Raw genomic sequence first — 20,887 nt, forward strand, 5'->3', positions numbered from 1 at the left:
TTAATAATATATTGTATATTGTTTACAAAATGTATCAAGTGTTATTTTTGCTTGTTTTCAATAAAAAAAATCAGATAAGTTTATTCTTGAAAATTTTTTCTTTTACGTATCTTTTAAATTATAATTTATTGACATTTTACCAAAAAGTAATGTAATGATTTTTTCGAAATGCATTAACATAATATTCAAAGATTAATTTGTTAATTATATATATATATAATTATATATATTTGTTAATATGTTTAATTTATATAATGACTTATTATCATATGATTATTGAATAAACAAGTGAATCATTATTTTCTGTCTGTTGTGTTAGATGGCTCGATTTTTTACAAAATAGATGGCTTATTATAAAAATATATTGTATATTTAGTTTAATTCAAACTATAATCCATTACTGAAAAAGAACGTCAGGACAACAACAACAATTAGAACAATATGTTAATAAATTATAAAAAATATTAATAAATTATAGAATTAAATCCTAATATAGAAATTTTTATAGTAGAGAACAAATATTATTGAATTAAATTAATTTATTTCTTACTTCGATGGATATAATTCAACAAGTTAATATAAAAAAATATAAAATTAAAAAAATATAAAATATAGAAAAATATAAAGGTATTATCATTTTAATATTATCTTTTGAAAACATTGATAAAAGAAAAAATATCGAAAAAAGAAATCTATAAATGAAAGAATAAAAAATTAAACAAAAAAAAAATAACAAAACATTTAAAAAAATTAAACAGATGGAAAATAGTTATGCAAGATTTATCTTATAAATTTTTCAGATTTTTCAATAGAATACATTTTCAAGAAAATTATGATATTCCCGAAAAAAAAAACAATATTGAATGCGAAAGATATGTAAAACAATACAAAATCGTACATTATTATAATAACATGATTGGATTCAATATTTGATTTATAAAAAATGATTTCATGAAGAATATTCAGAATTTTTCAACATATGTAAACAATGTCGAAATATTTCACGTAAAAAAAAGAAAATAATTTTTATTAGAGATATATAACATGTATTTTCTATCTGGTTTTAAAGAGAGACTTATCTCATCTAGACACTTCGGATGAAATGGCTTTATACATAGAATCCAATTATATATATTTTTTTTTCGAAATCTATTATATATATATGATTATTAAATTATATTATGTAAATTATTTTTTCTTTTGTTCTTTAATATTATAAATCTCTCTCTCTCTCTCTCTCTCTCTATATATATATATATATATATATATATATATATATATATTTACATTTGCAAATATGTATTTTTTTTTTTTGTTTAAATATCAATTATATTTACGATTTAATCATTTTAAAAATGTAGAAATCTCATTCAAAGATTAGAGTAATCTCTGACCGTCAGTCATCTTTAAGTTTTAAAATTTGCAAAAGATTGTTGCTACTATTATATTGAATTTCGTCTCTATGTAATCGCCTTTTTTATAGCAGTGCGTATTACAATATGCAACCATCATTTATATTTATATAAATATGAGTGAATAAATATCATTATATTTAATATCTATATCCATAGTGAGTTTACGAAAATAAAATATAAAACTCGATCAAAATTAATAACTAATAGTTACATTAATAATAAATAGTCTCACATTATATATTTAATTTTTCTATTATATACGTCACCAAGAAGTCTTGAAGAAAATTCCGTTCTAAGAAAGTAAATTTTCAACACGCTTTACATATTGATTGCCAATCATATTACATAAACAATTAATAAATGACTATTGCATGCTGATGCATATATGCACGCACATATGTATAAGTACAATTCATAACAGCAGACAAGTTTAATATTTGAGATATTGATTAGTAAAAAACGCAAACATTGATCGAAAGTTTTTGAAACAAAGATTATAATAATAGTTCGAATTGTCGCAAATTCATTAATTTGTGAAATCTTAAGAAAAATTTATATTACCACTATTATATTACTATTGTATTCTACTTATATACATAATTCATATGTATTTATATATATATATTTAATATAGCATAAAGTAACGCGATAATCATATTTATCTCTGAACATTTATTTGAAAGAAATATCCCACGCACATAATAAGTAAATAACAATTAAAAAAATCATAAGTACATTTGAGACAATGTTAAGATCAGATTTAATTTAAATTTTCAGCCGAAAATTGTCTATTTGCATCTAGGATTGCAATCATAATCATAAACATATAACATAAACATATGATAGAAATTCTATGTAATAGTAATAATTTTTTTTTTTGTAGATATCTCGAAAATTAAAACCAGTAATATGCAAAAGAAAAAATTGTTCAAAATCTTGTTCTCTAACAATTCTAAAAATGAACAAAATCGATAATTACTCCTGAATAATTATCTTTTATCATTATAACTTTGATATCACGACACGATGTTTTTTTAAAAAAAACATTTAAAAATATCTCGTTGGCTATATCAATGTTCGTATCAAATATATATATTTATATATATATAAACAGAATGTAATATAATAATAATAATATATTTTTATTAATACTTTGGAAATTAAAATTTGGATCATTAATATTATAATCCTCATTTCATAAGTTTTGATATATTTCATTCAAGATTGATATGATTTGCCTTCCTAATCGATGTTTCAAATATTAAAACAAAACCCATAATTATACAGTATAATTATTTATTACAGTATAATTATATAATTATACCAAAAATTTTTTATAAATAATTCGAAAACTAAAATCGTCATTATATATAAAGTTAAAATAAAGTCAAAATAATATTCTTAATAACATAATTCAAGCATTAAATTGATAGTAAGAAGAAATAATAGAAGAAATTAATCAGTAAGTTGACTAAAATTTTTTTCTCGTTATTAAAAATGAATAGCGAATAGTTAAAGAAAATAAGACTCGAATTTCAATAATAAGGAAGAATTTATTTAGCCGATTTTCGTGAAAAAAATCATTCTTTTCTTTGAAGAAAACTCATCTTTTATTGTATATATGTTCAATATAATATCTTTCATTTTTTACGTAATCAATGTTTATTATCTTCGTATAGGATTCTATTGCTAAAAATAAAAAATGTATATTCATGATTATTATATTTGCTATTATATATAATGTATATTTTCGTTAAATTAACAATTTAATGAAAAGATCTATAGTTAAGTTGCAGAAAAGTTAATTTATTTCTGATAATTTTAAATATATATTATAGAATACGAAATTTTTTTATGAACAATGTTTTCCTGTATCTATAGTATATAGATATATGGTGTATAGATGGTCTTTATAGATGGTCAAAGATATTTTCAAAAGTATAAATTTTTGATTGACATAATTTAAAAAGCAGAGGAAAAATGAGAATGAAATCCTAAATTTAAGAAAAAGAATAAAATTATAATTTTAGCTTCGAGTATTCTTAATATATGATATTAATAAAAAAAAAAAAAAAAAAAAAACAATACATTGAATTCTATACAAAAAAATAATAAGAAAGTCAATTGAAAAATAAAAATAATTTTCATATCTCCAATAATAATATCTCCATAATAATAATTTTTATATCTCCAAAACGAAAGAAGTTATAAAACAAAGAAGAAATAAAGAGAAAATAAGATTGTTTGACTGAAAAATATTATATTTATTTTTCAATATAATCGCCATTGATTTTAATATATTTACTTATTTTTTTCAACAAGTTTTTTCATCTTAATAAAAAATTCTACTGACCTACTGATAAAAGAAATCATTGCTTTGATTTCATCGTTCTGAAAATGAATATCCTTGAATGTTTTTTTAAATTTTGAAAGAAATAAAAATTAGAAAAAGGCAGATCTATACTGAAATAGAAATATAGTATATAGTATATAGTATATAATAGTTCAAATTGCAAATTTATAAGAATATATATCAAGTTATACATTACAAGTTATACATATCATTATCATTGATGTTCACATCCATTTTGAATTTTGTCTCGCTGTTCGAAACTGTAGAATAAATTTATGTATATTTGGCATGTTCATAAAAGAAAAATGTAGTTATAAATAGAGTGTTCACATAGTGCTCAAAGTTATATCTTATTTTATTTTAGAGAATTCAAGCGAAAATTTATTACTTTTCAGCCAATCTTTAATTATAAATTATAAGCTATTTTTGTAATAATAATATGATCGTTGAATAATGATGATATAATAATAATAATAATTCTATAAAAAATGAACATCTATAAGATGTCTTAAGTAAAATATTGGCAATGCGATAATTCTGAAAATATTATTTTATTTTATTTTTATTTTATTTATTTACTTATTTATTTTTTTTTTAGTTTATTTTAAATTTAATTAATACTTCTTTAATCTATATAGTAAATAAATGCATTGTTTAGTAATGTGACTTCGATAATTGAAGTTATAATATAATAACTGAATATAATAATTGATTTCATTTGGGATATCATATATAAAACATATTAGGATTGATATCGTTTCTGTATTATGTCATCGATTATTTATTTGATGATGCGACAATGAACCATAGATACGAAGATATATTTGATAATTATGTAGGCGGTATTTAATATATTATAAGTAACTATGTTTATATAGTCAAGATTCAATATTATATTGCAGCACAAATTTTTTATTAATATCTTCGAAATTAATAAATACACAAAGTTAAAATTTTAAATTTAGAATCCATTTATTTTCCTCTTTAAATTTGAAAAATTTGTTTTTGTATATATTTTTTGGAAATACACAATCGGCTATAATTTTCTAGATATTTGCAAAAAAAAAAATTGTTATGGTAACATAGAATTTTGTCTATACATATATGTCTATAACAGTGTGTGCATAAGCATGCGATCATTATTTTTATGGTATGAACACATCGCTAATACATATAATAAACCAATCAAAAAGTTACTTTTTCATCTCAAGCCCATGCCGAGCTTGGATATTCCGCAAAATTTGTTATTAATATTTATCTAAAAAGAATCCGAAGAATAAAATAAAATATAAATAACCTCGACAATCGAAATTACAATGACCAATGTTACAACAATAGATACTATGAGATTAATATTATCATTGTAACTTCAATCATTATAAATTCGATTGTTCAAGAATTATTTTATGTTATTTTTAGCTTCTTTAGAATAGATATTAGTATGATAAATATGTATATGTGTAAGTATGACGATAATAGTTCTGTTATTATATATTTTGAATGCCAGTCGTCATGATGTATTTATATAAATAATTGAAGCAACTAATACTTTATCACAAATGTAATATGTACATATTGATGAAATTATATTGTATAAATATATAATAATCTTTCTTTATAAATATCTCGAAAACTAAGATCAACCGGTTATATGTAGAAAAAGTTGTTTAAAATAATAATCTCTGTAATGTATTTAAAAATCATCAAAATTGAAGATGAAATAATTTATCTACAATTTTATTGATCTGATACACACACATACCGTAATTAAACTTCGACTTATATTAATAACGTGTCATTCATTTCTTTTTTTTCATTACTCGAATTTAAACAAAATAATAAGAAATATTTTATGATTTATTTTATTTGTATTAAATATTGTTTAAATTTATATTAAATATTTTTGATTGTTTAATAATCTTTGAAACATAAAACAAATTAGAATAAAAAATAAAATAAAAATGCTAATAAAAATATTAAATATTAGCCATTTAGAATAACATATTTAGGAAAATTAACTTATTTTTTGATAAAAATTTATCACTTTATTATAAATAATAATTAAATAAAACAATAATAATCATCTCTAAAATATTTTTTTGTAAAATCAATTTTGATTTTTATCGTCTTGAATTTATTGAATGAAACTACAATTTTTGATGTTATTGTGAAGTTATATTAAAGCAAATCAAATTCAATCAATAGGATATGTAATATTTATTAATTTGTATATTTTACTTCAGTGTACGTTCAAATATTATGTAGTTATCTGAAATATATCTAATATTTTATTATTTGATAAAAAATAATATTTTAATTATCAAACTATTAGATTCATGTAATTTAAAGTACTTTAATTTACATATAATAATATTATATTAATAATATATTATAATAATTAATAATATTATATTAACAAAATAATAATATTATATACTGTACATAATCTATTATATCTATAATATATAATCTATTATAAAAAAATAATTAAATGTCAACATATATTTTATTTTTATTATAAAGAGAATATATTTATAATATATAAATATATTTAAAAAATAAATATATAATATATAATATAATAAAAAATATTAAATATATTATAAAAAATATATTTATTTACATTTAATATAGATAATTTTTTTTACAATTTTTTATTATGTCTTTATTTTATAGGCAAATTTTATGTAATATTGTATTACATGTATATTATGTAATATTATATGTATTAATAAAAAAATTAATATTAATTATAATATAAATTATAATATAAATAAAATAATATATTATTAATGAATGTAAAGCAATCTATTGCAACAAGTAAAATATTATCGAGATGTATATATTTTGATTCATACATTTAAAAATAAATATGTATATTCATGTAATTAAATCATCAAAATCAAATCACTTGATAGAAAATCTTTTATTTTTTGAAGCGTTTAAAATATATAAATTGTTCTTTTAATTAATGAATTTCATCGCTACGAGAATTTTATAAATCAATTTGATAACATATTTTTTTGTGAATATGTATCGAAATGAACAACTTTTCTGAAATAGTCATCGATAATTCATTTTTCAAAAATGTGAAATGTATATATATATATATATACATTTAAAAAACAAATTATATATATACAAATAATATTATATATACAAATAATAGATATGTTTAGATATGTATATATAGTATATATATAGTATATATATTATACAAATAAAATTCATTTAAAATAAAACAAAACGGATAATTGACAACATATAACATAACAATTCTAATAAAATTTAATTTATGAAATCGAACTATATGCGATGCGTAATATATTTAAGAAGTAATCAAAATTAAAATTATAATTAATGGAATATAATATTGTAATTGTATCATAAAATTGACAAAATTATTAAAAATAATTATATTTTAATCATTGGAATAAAAGATTTTAGATTTACACAATATAAAATTATTAAAAAAATATTATTCTTGAATATTATTCTCAAAACTATTGGTAATATTAAATATTAAATATACAAAAAAAAATACAAATTATTTAAAATATTTCACTTTGATACAAGAAAGATATATATTAAAGATATATTTAATGTGAGCAGTTTTGCTAAACATATAAAGAATATATGAAACTCCATCTTATTAATTTTTTCGATGTCTATATTATTCTTATTATTCTTTATGTATTAAATAGTTTATTCAAAATTTATACAAAATTTCTTGCTTGAATGAAATAAATTTTAATCCGCATTTACTCTTTGTATCAATGATGTAATAAATATACGAATGAAAAGTATACTTTATATATTGCTTTGTTATTTAATTTTATAAAATAATGATATAAATAATTTTATAAAATGAATTTTATTAAGTGTAAGACTGTACGTTTTTTTTTTAATTCTAATAAAGAATTGGAAACTTAATTATTTATATTTTCATTATACATACTTTAATTATGTATTATCATTATATTAATTTATCATCAAAAAACATCAAATTTAGAAAATCAAAAAAGGAAAATTTAATTTATATATATATAAGAAAAAAAGTTTTATACGACTTAAGTTAATTGTATTAAATATTATAAGAATAGTAATAAAGATTAGTAATAATGATTTCATTCATAATGATTCACATTCCTATATACAAATAAGAAACATCGTGCCCTTTAACTGATAGAAAAGACCAAGCAATTTGTAAAGCAATCAAAAAAGAAATTTCTTTATGATGAACAAAAGAGGTCGTGTCGGATGGGAATCGATATGAAACAGGTAGGCGGTCGAAGGCATTTCAACTTGAGGTAGAGAGGGTAGATGGAGGATTCGTCAGAGTAGTTGAGCTGGCAGGGGAGTCAGATATCGATTCCAAGCTGCAAGAGGAGAAAGAACCCCTCCCATCGTTCCATACCCTCTTTCTAACCCACGCACTACGGGTCACCGGGTCAAAGCTCATGGCCGGCTCACTGTTGCTTCTATCTTTTCCTGTCACTGTTTTGATAGTAGTTCTCATTATATTTCAGAACAAATAAAAATGGATTGCGATTTTAATTATATATCATAAGGAAATTCAAATGATAGGTTGATTTTTGTATCTTTGTTGATTATACGATAGAGTTTATTTTTACATAGCAAATATTACGAATAATATCATATTCATATTCATATATTGTATGAAACTGGAATTTGATTCTGAAAATATATTTTATAAAACCTCATTATTTAATGAAACTATTAATATTTCTTTTAATTAAACAAGATTATATCAGTTGAATATCAATTATTCATTTTATTGCTTTAAAAAATTACGGATATATTTTTCCAATGAATGTTAATCTATTAACAAATATATAAATATGTTTTTTTTTTTTTTTTTTACAAATATATCAATGTGTTTTCTATATTTTCTCAATTATTAAAATTAAATTAATATTTTGACATATATTTTGTCTTTCATATTTTCCATATATTTTATGTAAATAGAAGGAAATAAAAAAAAAATAAAGAAAATTAAAAATTTTGATTATGAATTTTAAAAATAATTAATTTATTTGAATCGAAAGTAAAATAATCATGAATTAATACAAAACTGAGAACGAAAGAATGAGAGACGAAAGAAAATAGAAGTCGTTATGATTGAAAGAGATAGTAAAAGAAAAGTAAAATAAAATTAGAAGTGATTGTTCTTCTAGTGATTGCATTCTTCTCTGCATTATATGTCTCCCTTGTTTTCGTCGTTACATTCTAATCTCTTTTTTTTTCTTTTTTTTTTATATTGTAAATGTTCAATAATTGATATTTCAGAAATATTTTCAATCTTCTAGAAATGAGAAAACTTGGCGATTAATTAAATTGTTAAATTTTTCTTAATCATGAAAAGATCAATGTTAGTAGACAAATATTTATGTCGACCATGAAATAATAACATATGTAATTAATTTTTCTCACTTTTAAAAAGTTTATTACAAAAAAATCTAATTTTTTTATAATGCAAAAAAATTTGCAAGTATAATCCAATCTGAACAATTATTCATTATTAATAGCAATGCAATAAAATTATATAATGTAATAATAGTGTAATAATAATTTCTCAAGTCGTCATAATAGATTGAGTTATACAATTATTATTTTCCTATATTAAGATCGGACTCTTCTCATATATTATCAAGAATTATAAAATCTTCAATATCTAGCACTGCTAGAATTCACTTAGTAGATATTTTCGTTATGAAACGAGTTACTCCTCAATCTCTAAATATAAAGATCCTGTGTATACTATGAATAATTTTATTTTCGAAATCAAATCATGCATCATTGATTATCATTTCAATCAATACTATAGTTCAAAAATATGAATTATATAATATTAAAAAATATATTCAAACTACAGATATAGAAACAAATAAATTACGATCATCAAGTATTATAAAGTTTCGTTGTCCGGTGATCCTTGAATATTTGTTATCGTTTCGACAGGAGCCAGGCTCAAGTTCCAGGGACTAAACATTTCTGGAGTGGTGTGCACTCGAGTATAATTAGATGTCCCAGTTTACACGGCATCTCATTATGGAATCCATTCTGCCAGCCACAAAAGCTACGATACGTGCTTACAACGGCTGCTTTCCACCCATTCGATAATAAGCTTGCCGCCTTATCGAAATTAACCATCTGCCTTGCCGCGTTTCTCATGTTCTAGACATGAGAGACATTGAATACGATTTGAAACAAGATAATCGTTCAATCTTCATTCTTTTTGTTTCTTAATCCATCTCTTTTTGAGTTTCATTCGAATGAAATACAATTCTTTATTGGAATTATATATAGATATACATATATATATATATATATATATATATATACATACTGAACATCATTCAAATTTAAATGTTATTTTTAGATTAACTCTTTAGACATATATGATTCTGATGTAATAAATAAAGGAAATTACTAATTGACGAAAAATAAAAAAAATAACAATATAATATAAGATATATTTTAAGAATTCTGTTTTTATTGATATTGACCTTGTTATTTCTTTTGAATCATTTTTGACTCAATTTTCTTATTGATTTTCTTATTATAAAAAAATTTATTCATATTTGATAAAAATTCAAAGTAGAATTAATCATATATTTTAAATCTTGAAAATATTATCTGTTTAATTTTATAGCAAATATAGTCAAAATAATTTTTATAATTTTGCAAATTAAATTTTTTATAATAATAAAAATGAAATATTATTTTATAAAAAATTAATTGATTTATACAAATATCAAATTATTCAAAAATATCTAATTCTAAACAGAAAATATATTCAGATTGTATTATAAAAATATATTCAAATTTTTAAAAAAATTGAAAATTTTATCTATAGAAAATTTTATCAATCAATAATTTTTACAATAAAAAAACAGAAACAAAATATGTTTCATAAATTTCAAATTGTAAAATAAAATTATGAGAATAATTTCTAATTATTATGATTATTATATGTACATATATCGAATCAAATATTAATTTAAGTTTGAAATGAAATAATTAAAAGAGATTCGTATTAAATGCAATGCAATTAAATGATAAATTATACTCATGAAACTATCGATATATTATTAACATGAACTTAATTTTTACTATTCTAGAATATCTTTTTTTTCTCTCTTATGAATATAATTTAAATTGATTTAATATCAGAATATCTTTCATTCTTCGTAAATAATTTTTTTACGGAAGATAAAGGAAAAAGATCTTGTAATACATTTGTTACATTTGATAATAGCAAAAAGTATCTAGCAAAGAGATAGAGTGGAGAATTCAGTAATTAGTAGTTCATACTTGACCTATTAAAAAACGTATCCATATGCTTACTACAAGGTCCATTGTGTATCAGGATCGTTAAAATAATCAGCTGTAATCAATTATGATTGTCTTTGAATTGTCTTTGAATTTAATTTATCGATTCAATCAGATATTTCAATTATAGATTTTAGAATTAATATCATTTAACAATCAAAATTTATATAGTTTTCGCATTATAACGATTTTATTAATTTTTTATTATCTCGAATTAAATTTTCAAAATTAAATTAAAATCCATAATATATATTTTTAATTCTAAAAATTCAACATTCCTCGAAAGCTAATTAATTAATAGTATTATGAACGGGAACAATAAGATACTAACAATACTAGCAATGTGATTATTGTTAAAATAATAAGATACCAATATGTGATTTTAAAATATTAAATTTTAATAATATTTCAAATAGAATTGCATTATTAAATCATAATTTACAATCATGTATTACTAATGGATCGAAAAAATTGGAATGAAAAAAAAAAAATCTAATACAAATATCAAGCTATGAACAGACCTCTTTTATAAAAAAGCTTCCTGCATTTTTTTTTACTAAGATAAATAGATAGAATAGGGAGAGTCGAGAGAAACAGCCAAATCGAGCCTACTGCTACCTTAAAAGTAGCTCAAGATTTATTAAGATTGATATATAATATTATAATTAAACTACTATAAAAAAAAAATTATTATATTATTAAATTATTATATATAATATTTTAATTCAAAATATTTCTAGTAAGTTTTAAAAAATTTTTTGAAAATAAAATAATTTATAGATATTAAAATATATTGCGATGTAATTAAACTAAAGCATAAAAAAATGAATTTGATAAATAAATTAATTATATAATGCTAGAAATTTAAATCCATGTTTTATTCAAGTTGCTTAATTTTAAATTTATTCTAAAAAAAAAAGAAAAAAAATAACAGAAAAAGTAAGATTATTTGTACATACTATTGCTATTTTATTATTATTTTTTTTTTTAATTTTTATCAGAATATTTCGACATTAGAAAATTTTGTTTCCATTAAAATATTAAATGAAAGTAAATATTCCAAGTAAATTATTCGAAAAATATAATTTATTTCTTTCATAAAACTTCAATAAATCACAATTAATTATTCATTATTTTTTTTAAAATATGCTAAATAAAAATTGTTGCAAAAATTTCATTGCGAAGATTTTAATTTCATTTTAATTAATTATTATAGTTGAAACAATTCTTTCGACTGATCAATTCGAAAATATGAAATATTTAAACTTAAAAAAATTGTTTGAAATTGTTTGGGAAGATCATATGCCTTAGATAAACAATCCTTTGTAATATTAATGATTCAGGTCATATGTAAAATCCATGAGAAGAATAAGAGCTGAGATTCAACGAGACAAATTTAGACTGTGGCCTTCAGCTCAGATTTATCTCGATGTAGCCGTAGAAGTTCGATTAACTAAACATTTTATTCTTCGATCTATTATTTTAATTGATTTTCTTTAAATAAAAATACCAAAAACTTAACTGAGCATGTGTGTGATATAACGACGAATTCAATATTTCACTAAACCAATTAATTAATTAATAGATTAATTAATTAAGATTTCATTATTATATTATACTTTAAATAGATTTGTTTTGATAGAAATCAATCTCATATTTTTATGATAATTTTTATATTGTTTAATTATTCCAATTTTGTTTATCATCATAATGATTTTTTTCCAATGCCATAATAAAATTAAAAGAATTTAATTTTTTCGTTTTAAAATATATTTGATTATTTTCGTTCAATTTTTGTTTGTCCTTTAAAATGAATTATCAAGAAAAAAGAAATTATTATAAAAAAGAAAAATAAACCGAAAAAGAAAATTGCAAAAATTTCTTTGAAAAAAATAATTTTTGTGAAAGCAGCGCAAAGAAATGCTGATTACAAAAGTTTCATAACAGGAATATATATACATATATTTCACAGTTCATTTTTGAAATTTCTTTGGTGATCTGATAAATATCAAGATTTCATAAACAATTCGATTAGATCAAGATTTATCTGGCCAATTTTATTATATAAAAAGATTCCTCTATCTATATCTAAAATTTTATGCTATTAATAGCCACATCATTTTCATAGTTATTGTTCTTTTTTTTTCTTTTTGATATAAATATCAATATGTAAATAAATAAATATATATATATATATATATTATATTATATATATATTATATATAAATATAAATATAAATATAAATATATATATATATATATATAAATATAAATATAAATATAAATATATATATATGTTATAAAAGTATTTGATAATTTAATTTAATCATTAACATAAACATCATTATGACTTTTTATATTACCAATTTGAATAATTCTTCAAGAAGAATTATTAATTTAAATTATTATCTAATTGAAAATTTATTTCAAAATTTATTAAATAATTTATTTTTTTATATTTTTTTGTATTTTGATAACATCAAATAAGATAATATCACTAATAATACAAATTATTAATAATGATTTAAAATATACATGTTTCTATAATATAGAATTTCAAAACATATAATTTAGGCTTTCTAATTCTAAATATATATATATATATATAACCATAATTGTTTACATTTAAAAAAGATATATATATATATATATATATATATATATATGCATGTACATTTATGCTTAAAGAATACAAAGCAGCGTAAATTTATAAATATACGTAAGAAATAATAAAGAAAAAAAAAAAATGATAAAAATATTGTTTTAGATAGAGAGCTATGTCAATTTTATTTTTTCTAAAAAAAAAAAAGAAAAGTTAAAAAAATCTTAATCCCATAACATATCAAATATTTTTAATTAAATTTAATGGATCTCGCATTATATTTTTTCAATAATGCAGCTTTTAAATGTTCCATGTATACTCCCGTCCATAAATATTGATATCTTCTTAATTGTAATATTTATCTGAAAAGAATTAAAAATCACTAATGAATTTCGCTAAATTTTATATATTTATTTTATATTATATTAAAATATATTTTAATTAATTATGCCTTATATAGAAGGAGGAAACTCTGATCACTTTAATTTTAATATATGTTTAATTAATTTAAATGTATTTATCAATTATTTTGAGTAATTCTTTTTAATTAATTTAATTTAATTATAATAATCTAATCATAATCTATAATCGAATCGAATTCTTAAAGTTTTCAAAATATTTGCAAAAAAAAGTATTATTATTATTGCATAGAAATTCAATTATATATATGCAGTGTGCATTAGCATATGCCGACTTATCTACATCGCAATAACTGATGTCCAAAATATAATATAATGGATGAACCAATCAAAAAGCTACTTCTTTATGAATTTTAATAGAGTTAAAATATTTTAATATCAATCTATAGCAAGCTTAAACATTCAATTATATTATGGACATTAGATCTTTCGATTAATCGATAATTTTTGAATAATCAAATTAATGATTGAAATTATAACCATAGACACTAAATATGATATTGATATTACTATCATATTTTAATCATTCAAGCATTTACTTTATATCCTAAATAAAAATTAGTGAAATATTTAATCCGTTATGATTTGAAATTAAAATATTTCAAACCATCAAAATCCGCAAGAAAATAATCTTTTAATAGATTTATTTCTTACATATTTTAGGCATCGGCCATTGCATTATGTTCCGATCGCATACACTGTAACGAATACATATATTCGAATAAATAAAATTCAATGTATAACAACAATTTTTTTTCAAAAAAACAAAATAATTTTTCGAAAACTAGGACCGAGTGACTGTTATAAAGAAAAAAAATTTCTATATTATATTCAAAAATCATCGAAATCAATAACTTTCTAATATTAGTATATAATTATCAAAATTTTGATATCATTATGTCAATTTTATTTTGGATTATGTTACTGTGTATCATATGTATTTATACAAATATAAATAAATCTTAAATGACATTTTTGTATATCAATTTATATATCATGTTATTTGTTTTGAGCAATTAACATTAATATCTTGTAAACAACAAAAATCTATATATAGCATAAAATGAAATCATACACTATTGTATATGTTAGTATGGCAAAAGTAGAGGAAAAAGTTGTTTAAAATATTCTTTATATTATTTCAAGCTTATCAAAATTCATGAAAAAGCAATACAAATTAAAAAAAAAAAAGATTGCTGAAAACAGTGCTTTTAATAATATATTTCAAATGATAGATGAAATTTACATTATGTTAATTCTTCAAAATTGACAATTGTCTACATACTTATGGACGAGTGTATATCTCTTATTAAAACTATGTATATTATATAATATTATATAACTATATACATATATTATAATATGTATCACGTGTTGATAAATTGACAATTTGAAAGAATGCAATTGATTGATTGATTTGAAGATTCATAAAAATAAATATAAAAAAATAAATATATTTATTAAAAAGTTTAATATATAAATCAAAATCAAATAGTCGCAATTTACCTATTTTTTTTTTTTTACTGTTATATTTCGATTAATAAGTTGACAATAATGTATTATAGTTATATATAATTATATATTTTATACTGTAATTTGAACTATTGGAATTAAAAGATGACAATTGCTAGAAAAAATTACCTCTATTAATGGACGCAGGAATCGGCATCGATGCGACGAGAGAAAGAATATCAGTGGCAGTGATATCGTAAACTCGAACAAATCTCTTTGTCGATTTCCTCTTCTTCCTCCTCCTCTTCTTCCTCTTCTTCCTCGTCCTCCTCGTCTTCGTTTTCAGGACGAGGCACGGATTTAGTGGTCATCTCCGTCTTACCCACAGTCGCGAGTTCATCATCACTATTATACTCGATATCACCTACCCACTCAACAAACGCGGAAATAAATATTTTCAATAACGCCGTTAGGAAACATTGTAATTAATCACAAAATAATCCAAGCAAACAATTTATTAACAAACAATATTTACAAGATTTTAAAAAAATTTATTATTTATAGATTTTTGATTTATAGATCAAGGAATCTATAGATTGTATTTCAGCTAAATATTAGAAATTTCAAAATATCTTCTTAATATATTTCCATTTATAATTTTAAAATATTAAAAAAAATTATAAGTGTTTGCAATTTGAAAATATTATTTATATTCTATTTATACCCTATTATTACTCTTATTTGAAAAATAGAAATATAATTTCAAACGTTTTAATATTTTAAAAGATCGATCAAGACATAATAGTTATTAAAATCAAAGATTTCTTTAATTGTAGAATTTAACTTTTTATTTATCTTTAAATCACATTATATATATTATAATTTATTTCTCATATTATAGTTACATTTCTCTTTTTAAATATTGGAATCGCTGATATGAATTCCAAAGGGAATCTTATCTATATAAATAATGCTTCAATAATGTCAATCTGCAGATTAACTTTCTCTTCACCGATCTCAATGAACTTGAAATATATTATAACGATTTTTTGACAATTTTTTCCTTTATAATAGTAATCGGCTTTAATTTTCAAGTTAGTTTTCAAGTCCGCAAAAATTTTTGATATTATATTATATATTGAATTCTATGCATATGTGATAATACATGCATCAATATGTGATGGTTATTTATCAATTGTTTATGTAATACATAATATATAGAGTGGCTAGTTAATCAATATGCAAAACAAATAAACTTGTAAAAAAGACTATTTTTGTTTATAGATTTGAATAGAATTTTTTTCTTTTTTAATGTATATTCAATGAAGTTGATATCATGTCAAATTAAATCAATGAATTGCAATCATTTTCAATTTTCAATTGTCTAAGAATTGTTTTATATTTTTTCTTTATTTATTCCATCGATTCAAAATATCATAGAATGTCGAAATTTATAAATATTTAATTATATTATCTATATATCTATTACACCATATGTAGATAAATATTTGATAAATGGCAGATATTAATGTATAGTACGTATAAGTATATATAGTTATATAGATATATATATATATATAGGCAAAAGTTTTTGGCAAAGTTGAAGATTATCATAAAAATTTGTTCAAAATATTTTCTATCAATATTTTCTTACAATATTTATACGATATTTATACGATATTTTCTAACAATATTTTTCAAGATCATTGAAATTGATATGAAAAAATTCATGTTATATTATATTTGTAACAGAGATATCGAACTTTTTCCTCGCTGACGATATTCAATTAATCAATTCATATTTCGATTCTAGAAACTGCACGATTCCCTTTCTCCATCAACAATTTTTTCATAAGCCCATTATATATTATATATATTATATATTATATGTATAATCTTAAATATTCACTAAAAAGAAAGAAGACTTCTATATTTTCTTAACAACTTCTTCTTCTATATATATGTATATATAATGACTAGCTTGTTTATGAATTTGTGTAACAACTGAAAGAGAAGAGTGAAATAACTTACGGATGAAAAGGATCTTTTCTCTATGGGTTTGTCAAAGAGAAAACAATCATGATGATTTACTGATTAGAGCCATAGGTTCGATATCTCTGATTTACATAGATGTATTTGATAATTGCGTGCAAAAATTTCTGGTCGAAAAATTATATTTTTCGTTTATCTCAAAAGGAATATCTAAAATTGTCACTAATATTGGCTAAAAAGATATCACAAATAAAAAGAAATAATAAAAAATAAATTTATTTATTAATTATCTATTAACTATTTATTACATGTATTTATTTAGCAAATTGTTACACTAATTTATATAAAAATTTCAATATTCAAAAAATTTTTCAATCACTTATCATTTCACAAAACAACTTATAATTATAATTATTATAAATTTAATTATTATATCTTATAATTATTAATTTTATTATAAATTAATCTATTATAAATTATTGTTAATATATTTTGTAATTATGTCTTTTGCATTGATAGTGCCACAGTATCACAGTTCTGATATGATATCGATTAGTCTCGAAATAAAAGAATTTTCTAAAAGAATTTTCTTTCATTCTTTCTTTAAAGTTTAGAATAATTATTTTGTTTTGATATTTAACTTTATTTATGAGTTCTTTCAATTAGTACAAATGTTCAATTGAATTAATATCCAAATATTCTGCTGATTAGATCTAAATTTTTATATTTTTAAAAAATAATCAATGTTTAAACTTTTAAACTTTTATGTGTGTATAAGTTATAATCGGACTAAAACTCAATTTTTTTTGTGCGTAGATTTTTATTTAAAATATCTTGATACTATTCATATTTCCTTTCAAAATCAAACATATTTCTATCCCAAGTGGCTCGATCACAAGCGAAAAAAATATCTCAGATATTTATGTTTCTTACATTATATTTTACACTTGATATTCGGTATTTCATATTTTCAATTCGTTGCATATATTGCTTTCTATCATTTTTAAATTAAATTTCATCTGCGAAAAGACGACATTCTTTCAATTAATTATCCAATGTAAATCTTCTTGAATGAATTTTAAACGAGACTTCTGATTTTTTTTTCATTAGTAATTAAAATTTTTTTACATCTGTTCCATCGAAAAAATCAATATTATATATTATATAACTGTCTTGTTATAATACAATGATTAATATTACAATTTAATTCGTGTATTATATTAATGTTAAGAAAAAAAAATTTAATAATAAATTAATGATATTAATAATAATTTTTCACAAATGACACATAAATATCTAAAGTAATTAAACAATGATTATTCTTCAAAAATATAAAAGTTCTAATCTAAAAATCTGCTCAATTTGTAGATTAATCCAATTGAATATTTATAAAAAAAATTTAAACAACGCATAGATGAATTACAAACATCAAAAAAAAAAAATTATTCGAAAATTTTATTATTTAAAGAAATAATAAAATTTCTTCAAATTTTATTTCAAGATTATCCAATTTCATGTCATGACGCTAAGCTAAATAAAAAAAGACATAGTTATGAACTATTAACAATAATTTATAATAAAGAATAGATTAAGAATATATTATTATATTATTAAGATTTTTTTTTTACAAAATAACATGATTGAAAATTTTTTCATTAATTTTATTTCATTTAATAGATTAGTTTAATGTGAATTTTTACAAAGTATTTTAAGTATTTTAAATATGCATAAAATAAGTAAATAAATAATATTAATAAATGTAAATATTATTATATAAATATTATTATAAAAAAAATTATTTTATAAAAATTATATTTATAAAAATATTATAAAAAAATTAATAAATAAATAATATTTTATTAATACTTTTTATATTATGTCTTTTTGTTTGTAATATCTTTCTATCTAATATTAATAAAATTTATTTTAAATATTACTTTTGAAAATAAAACAAAAAATGCCAGAAATTTTTGTATGCAACTTATATGTAAGTATAAAAAAAAAATCAATTATATGAATAAATTATAAAGTCTGTTCTTTAGTAAAATATTGTCTTTAATAAAATCAATTATTTTAAAATTCTTATTTTGAAAAATTTCATGTTTAAGAGAAATTAAAAATTTTAATAAATTTTGTAATAATAATTATAAAATGAAATTAAATGTAAAATATTATTTTAAAAAAAAGTTATAATTGTATCCGTAAAATTATAAATTTCAGTCAATTTAATTTTAAAGTCATTTACTATAATATCCTTTGCTACAACAAGTACCTAACTATGATGATTGTTAACGCCTTTTTACTAAACAGAACTTAAGCAGTTTATAGATAAAAAGTATAAAGATAGGAAATTCCCATAATTGTTTGATGAAAAACTGGATAATTGATAATAACCAATCCAATATTCGAAGGTATTTGATATTTATTTTTTGCAGGATGTACGTACTTCTTTCCTTTTACTTTTAACACTTACTATATCAATTGTTATTTTGATACATTGATATTCCATTGTTCCATATTTTTTTCATATGTTTATAAAAAAATATATATATAATTTCATAAGATAAATAATAAAAAAAATTTAAACAAAATATATATAGAAAAATAATATTTTTGTAACAAAATTTAAACATATTTATAATTAAATATAAATTAAAATATAATAAATTCATATAAATTTTTTATTTCGATATTATAATATTTTATTATTTTCTGATAATTTTGTAAATTTAAATAATTAAAATTTTAAAATAAATAGAAGATATTGAAAAAGATATATAGAAAATGATACATAGAAAAGTTTGATATATTTTTATATATTCTATGTTAAAAATAAAAAAGAAATGTATATTTCAGTTTCAGGATGCTCCATGTAGATCGTAGATTACGATTTAAAGAAATTTAATAATTTAAAACTATTTTATTAAAGGAAATACATTTTCATGCAAAAATATATCGAACAAAAATATAAAAATACTTTATTTTATTTATATAAATAAATATATATAATAAATATATATAAAAAATAATGATTTTATCATTGTATACTGATTTTTGAAATGTTATTAATTTTACGTGAAAATACACTCAATATTACATATATCAACTCTAGTTGTTTTAAATGTAGATTAAATATTATTAGAATTATTTTTTTAAAATTTTAAATTTGGAGAAATATGAAACATAATAATCATAATAAACATATAATCAAGGGATAGTTTTGATCTTTCTATAAGTGGAAGAGATTTGTCATTTACGAAAAAACATTTTAAATATATTTTTTGTTTAAATTTTAAAA

The 20,887-nt window shown here is 19.6% G+C and overlaps 1 protein-coding gene across 10 annotated transcripts in view; it reads right to left on the reverse strand.

The window, feature by feature from the left end:
• Positions 1-20,887, reverse strand: part of LOC122720216 — a 58,648-nt gene that overhangs the window by 29,267 nt on the left and 8,494 nt on the right. For 5 of the 10 annotated variants that reach the window (XM_043946770.1, XM_043946767.1, XM_043946772.1 and 2 more), the window contains one exon: positions 15,787-16,028. The exons of 2 other annotated variants lie outside the window; for them this stretch is intronic. In XM_043946770.1, the coding sequence (XP_043802705.1) occupies positions 15,787-15,814 (28 nt within the window). In that variant the 5' untranslated portion in view covers positions 15,815-16,028. The remainder of the gene's footprint in view (positions 1-15,786; positions 16,029-20,887) is intronic. 3 more of the 10 variants (XM_043946771.1, XM_043946769.1, XM_043946766.1) reach the window with 1 other exon arrangement.

The sequence above is a fragment of the Apis laboriosa genome, unplaced genomic scaffold (genome assembly GCF_014066325.1).
Source record: "Apis laboriosa isolate Shangri-la unplaced genomic scaffold, ASM1406632v1 scaffold122_cov146, whole genome shotgun sequence".
Taxonomy (NCBI): domain Eukaryota; kingdom Metazoa; phylum Arthropoda; class Insecta; order Hymenoptera; family Apidae; genus Apis; species Apis laboriosa.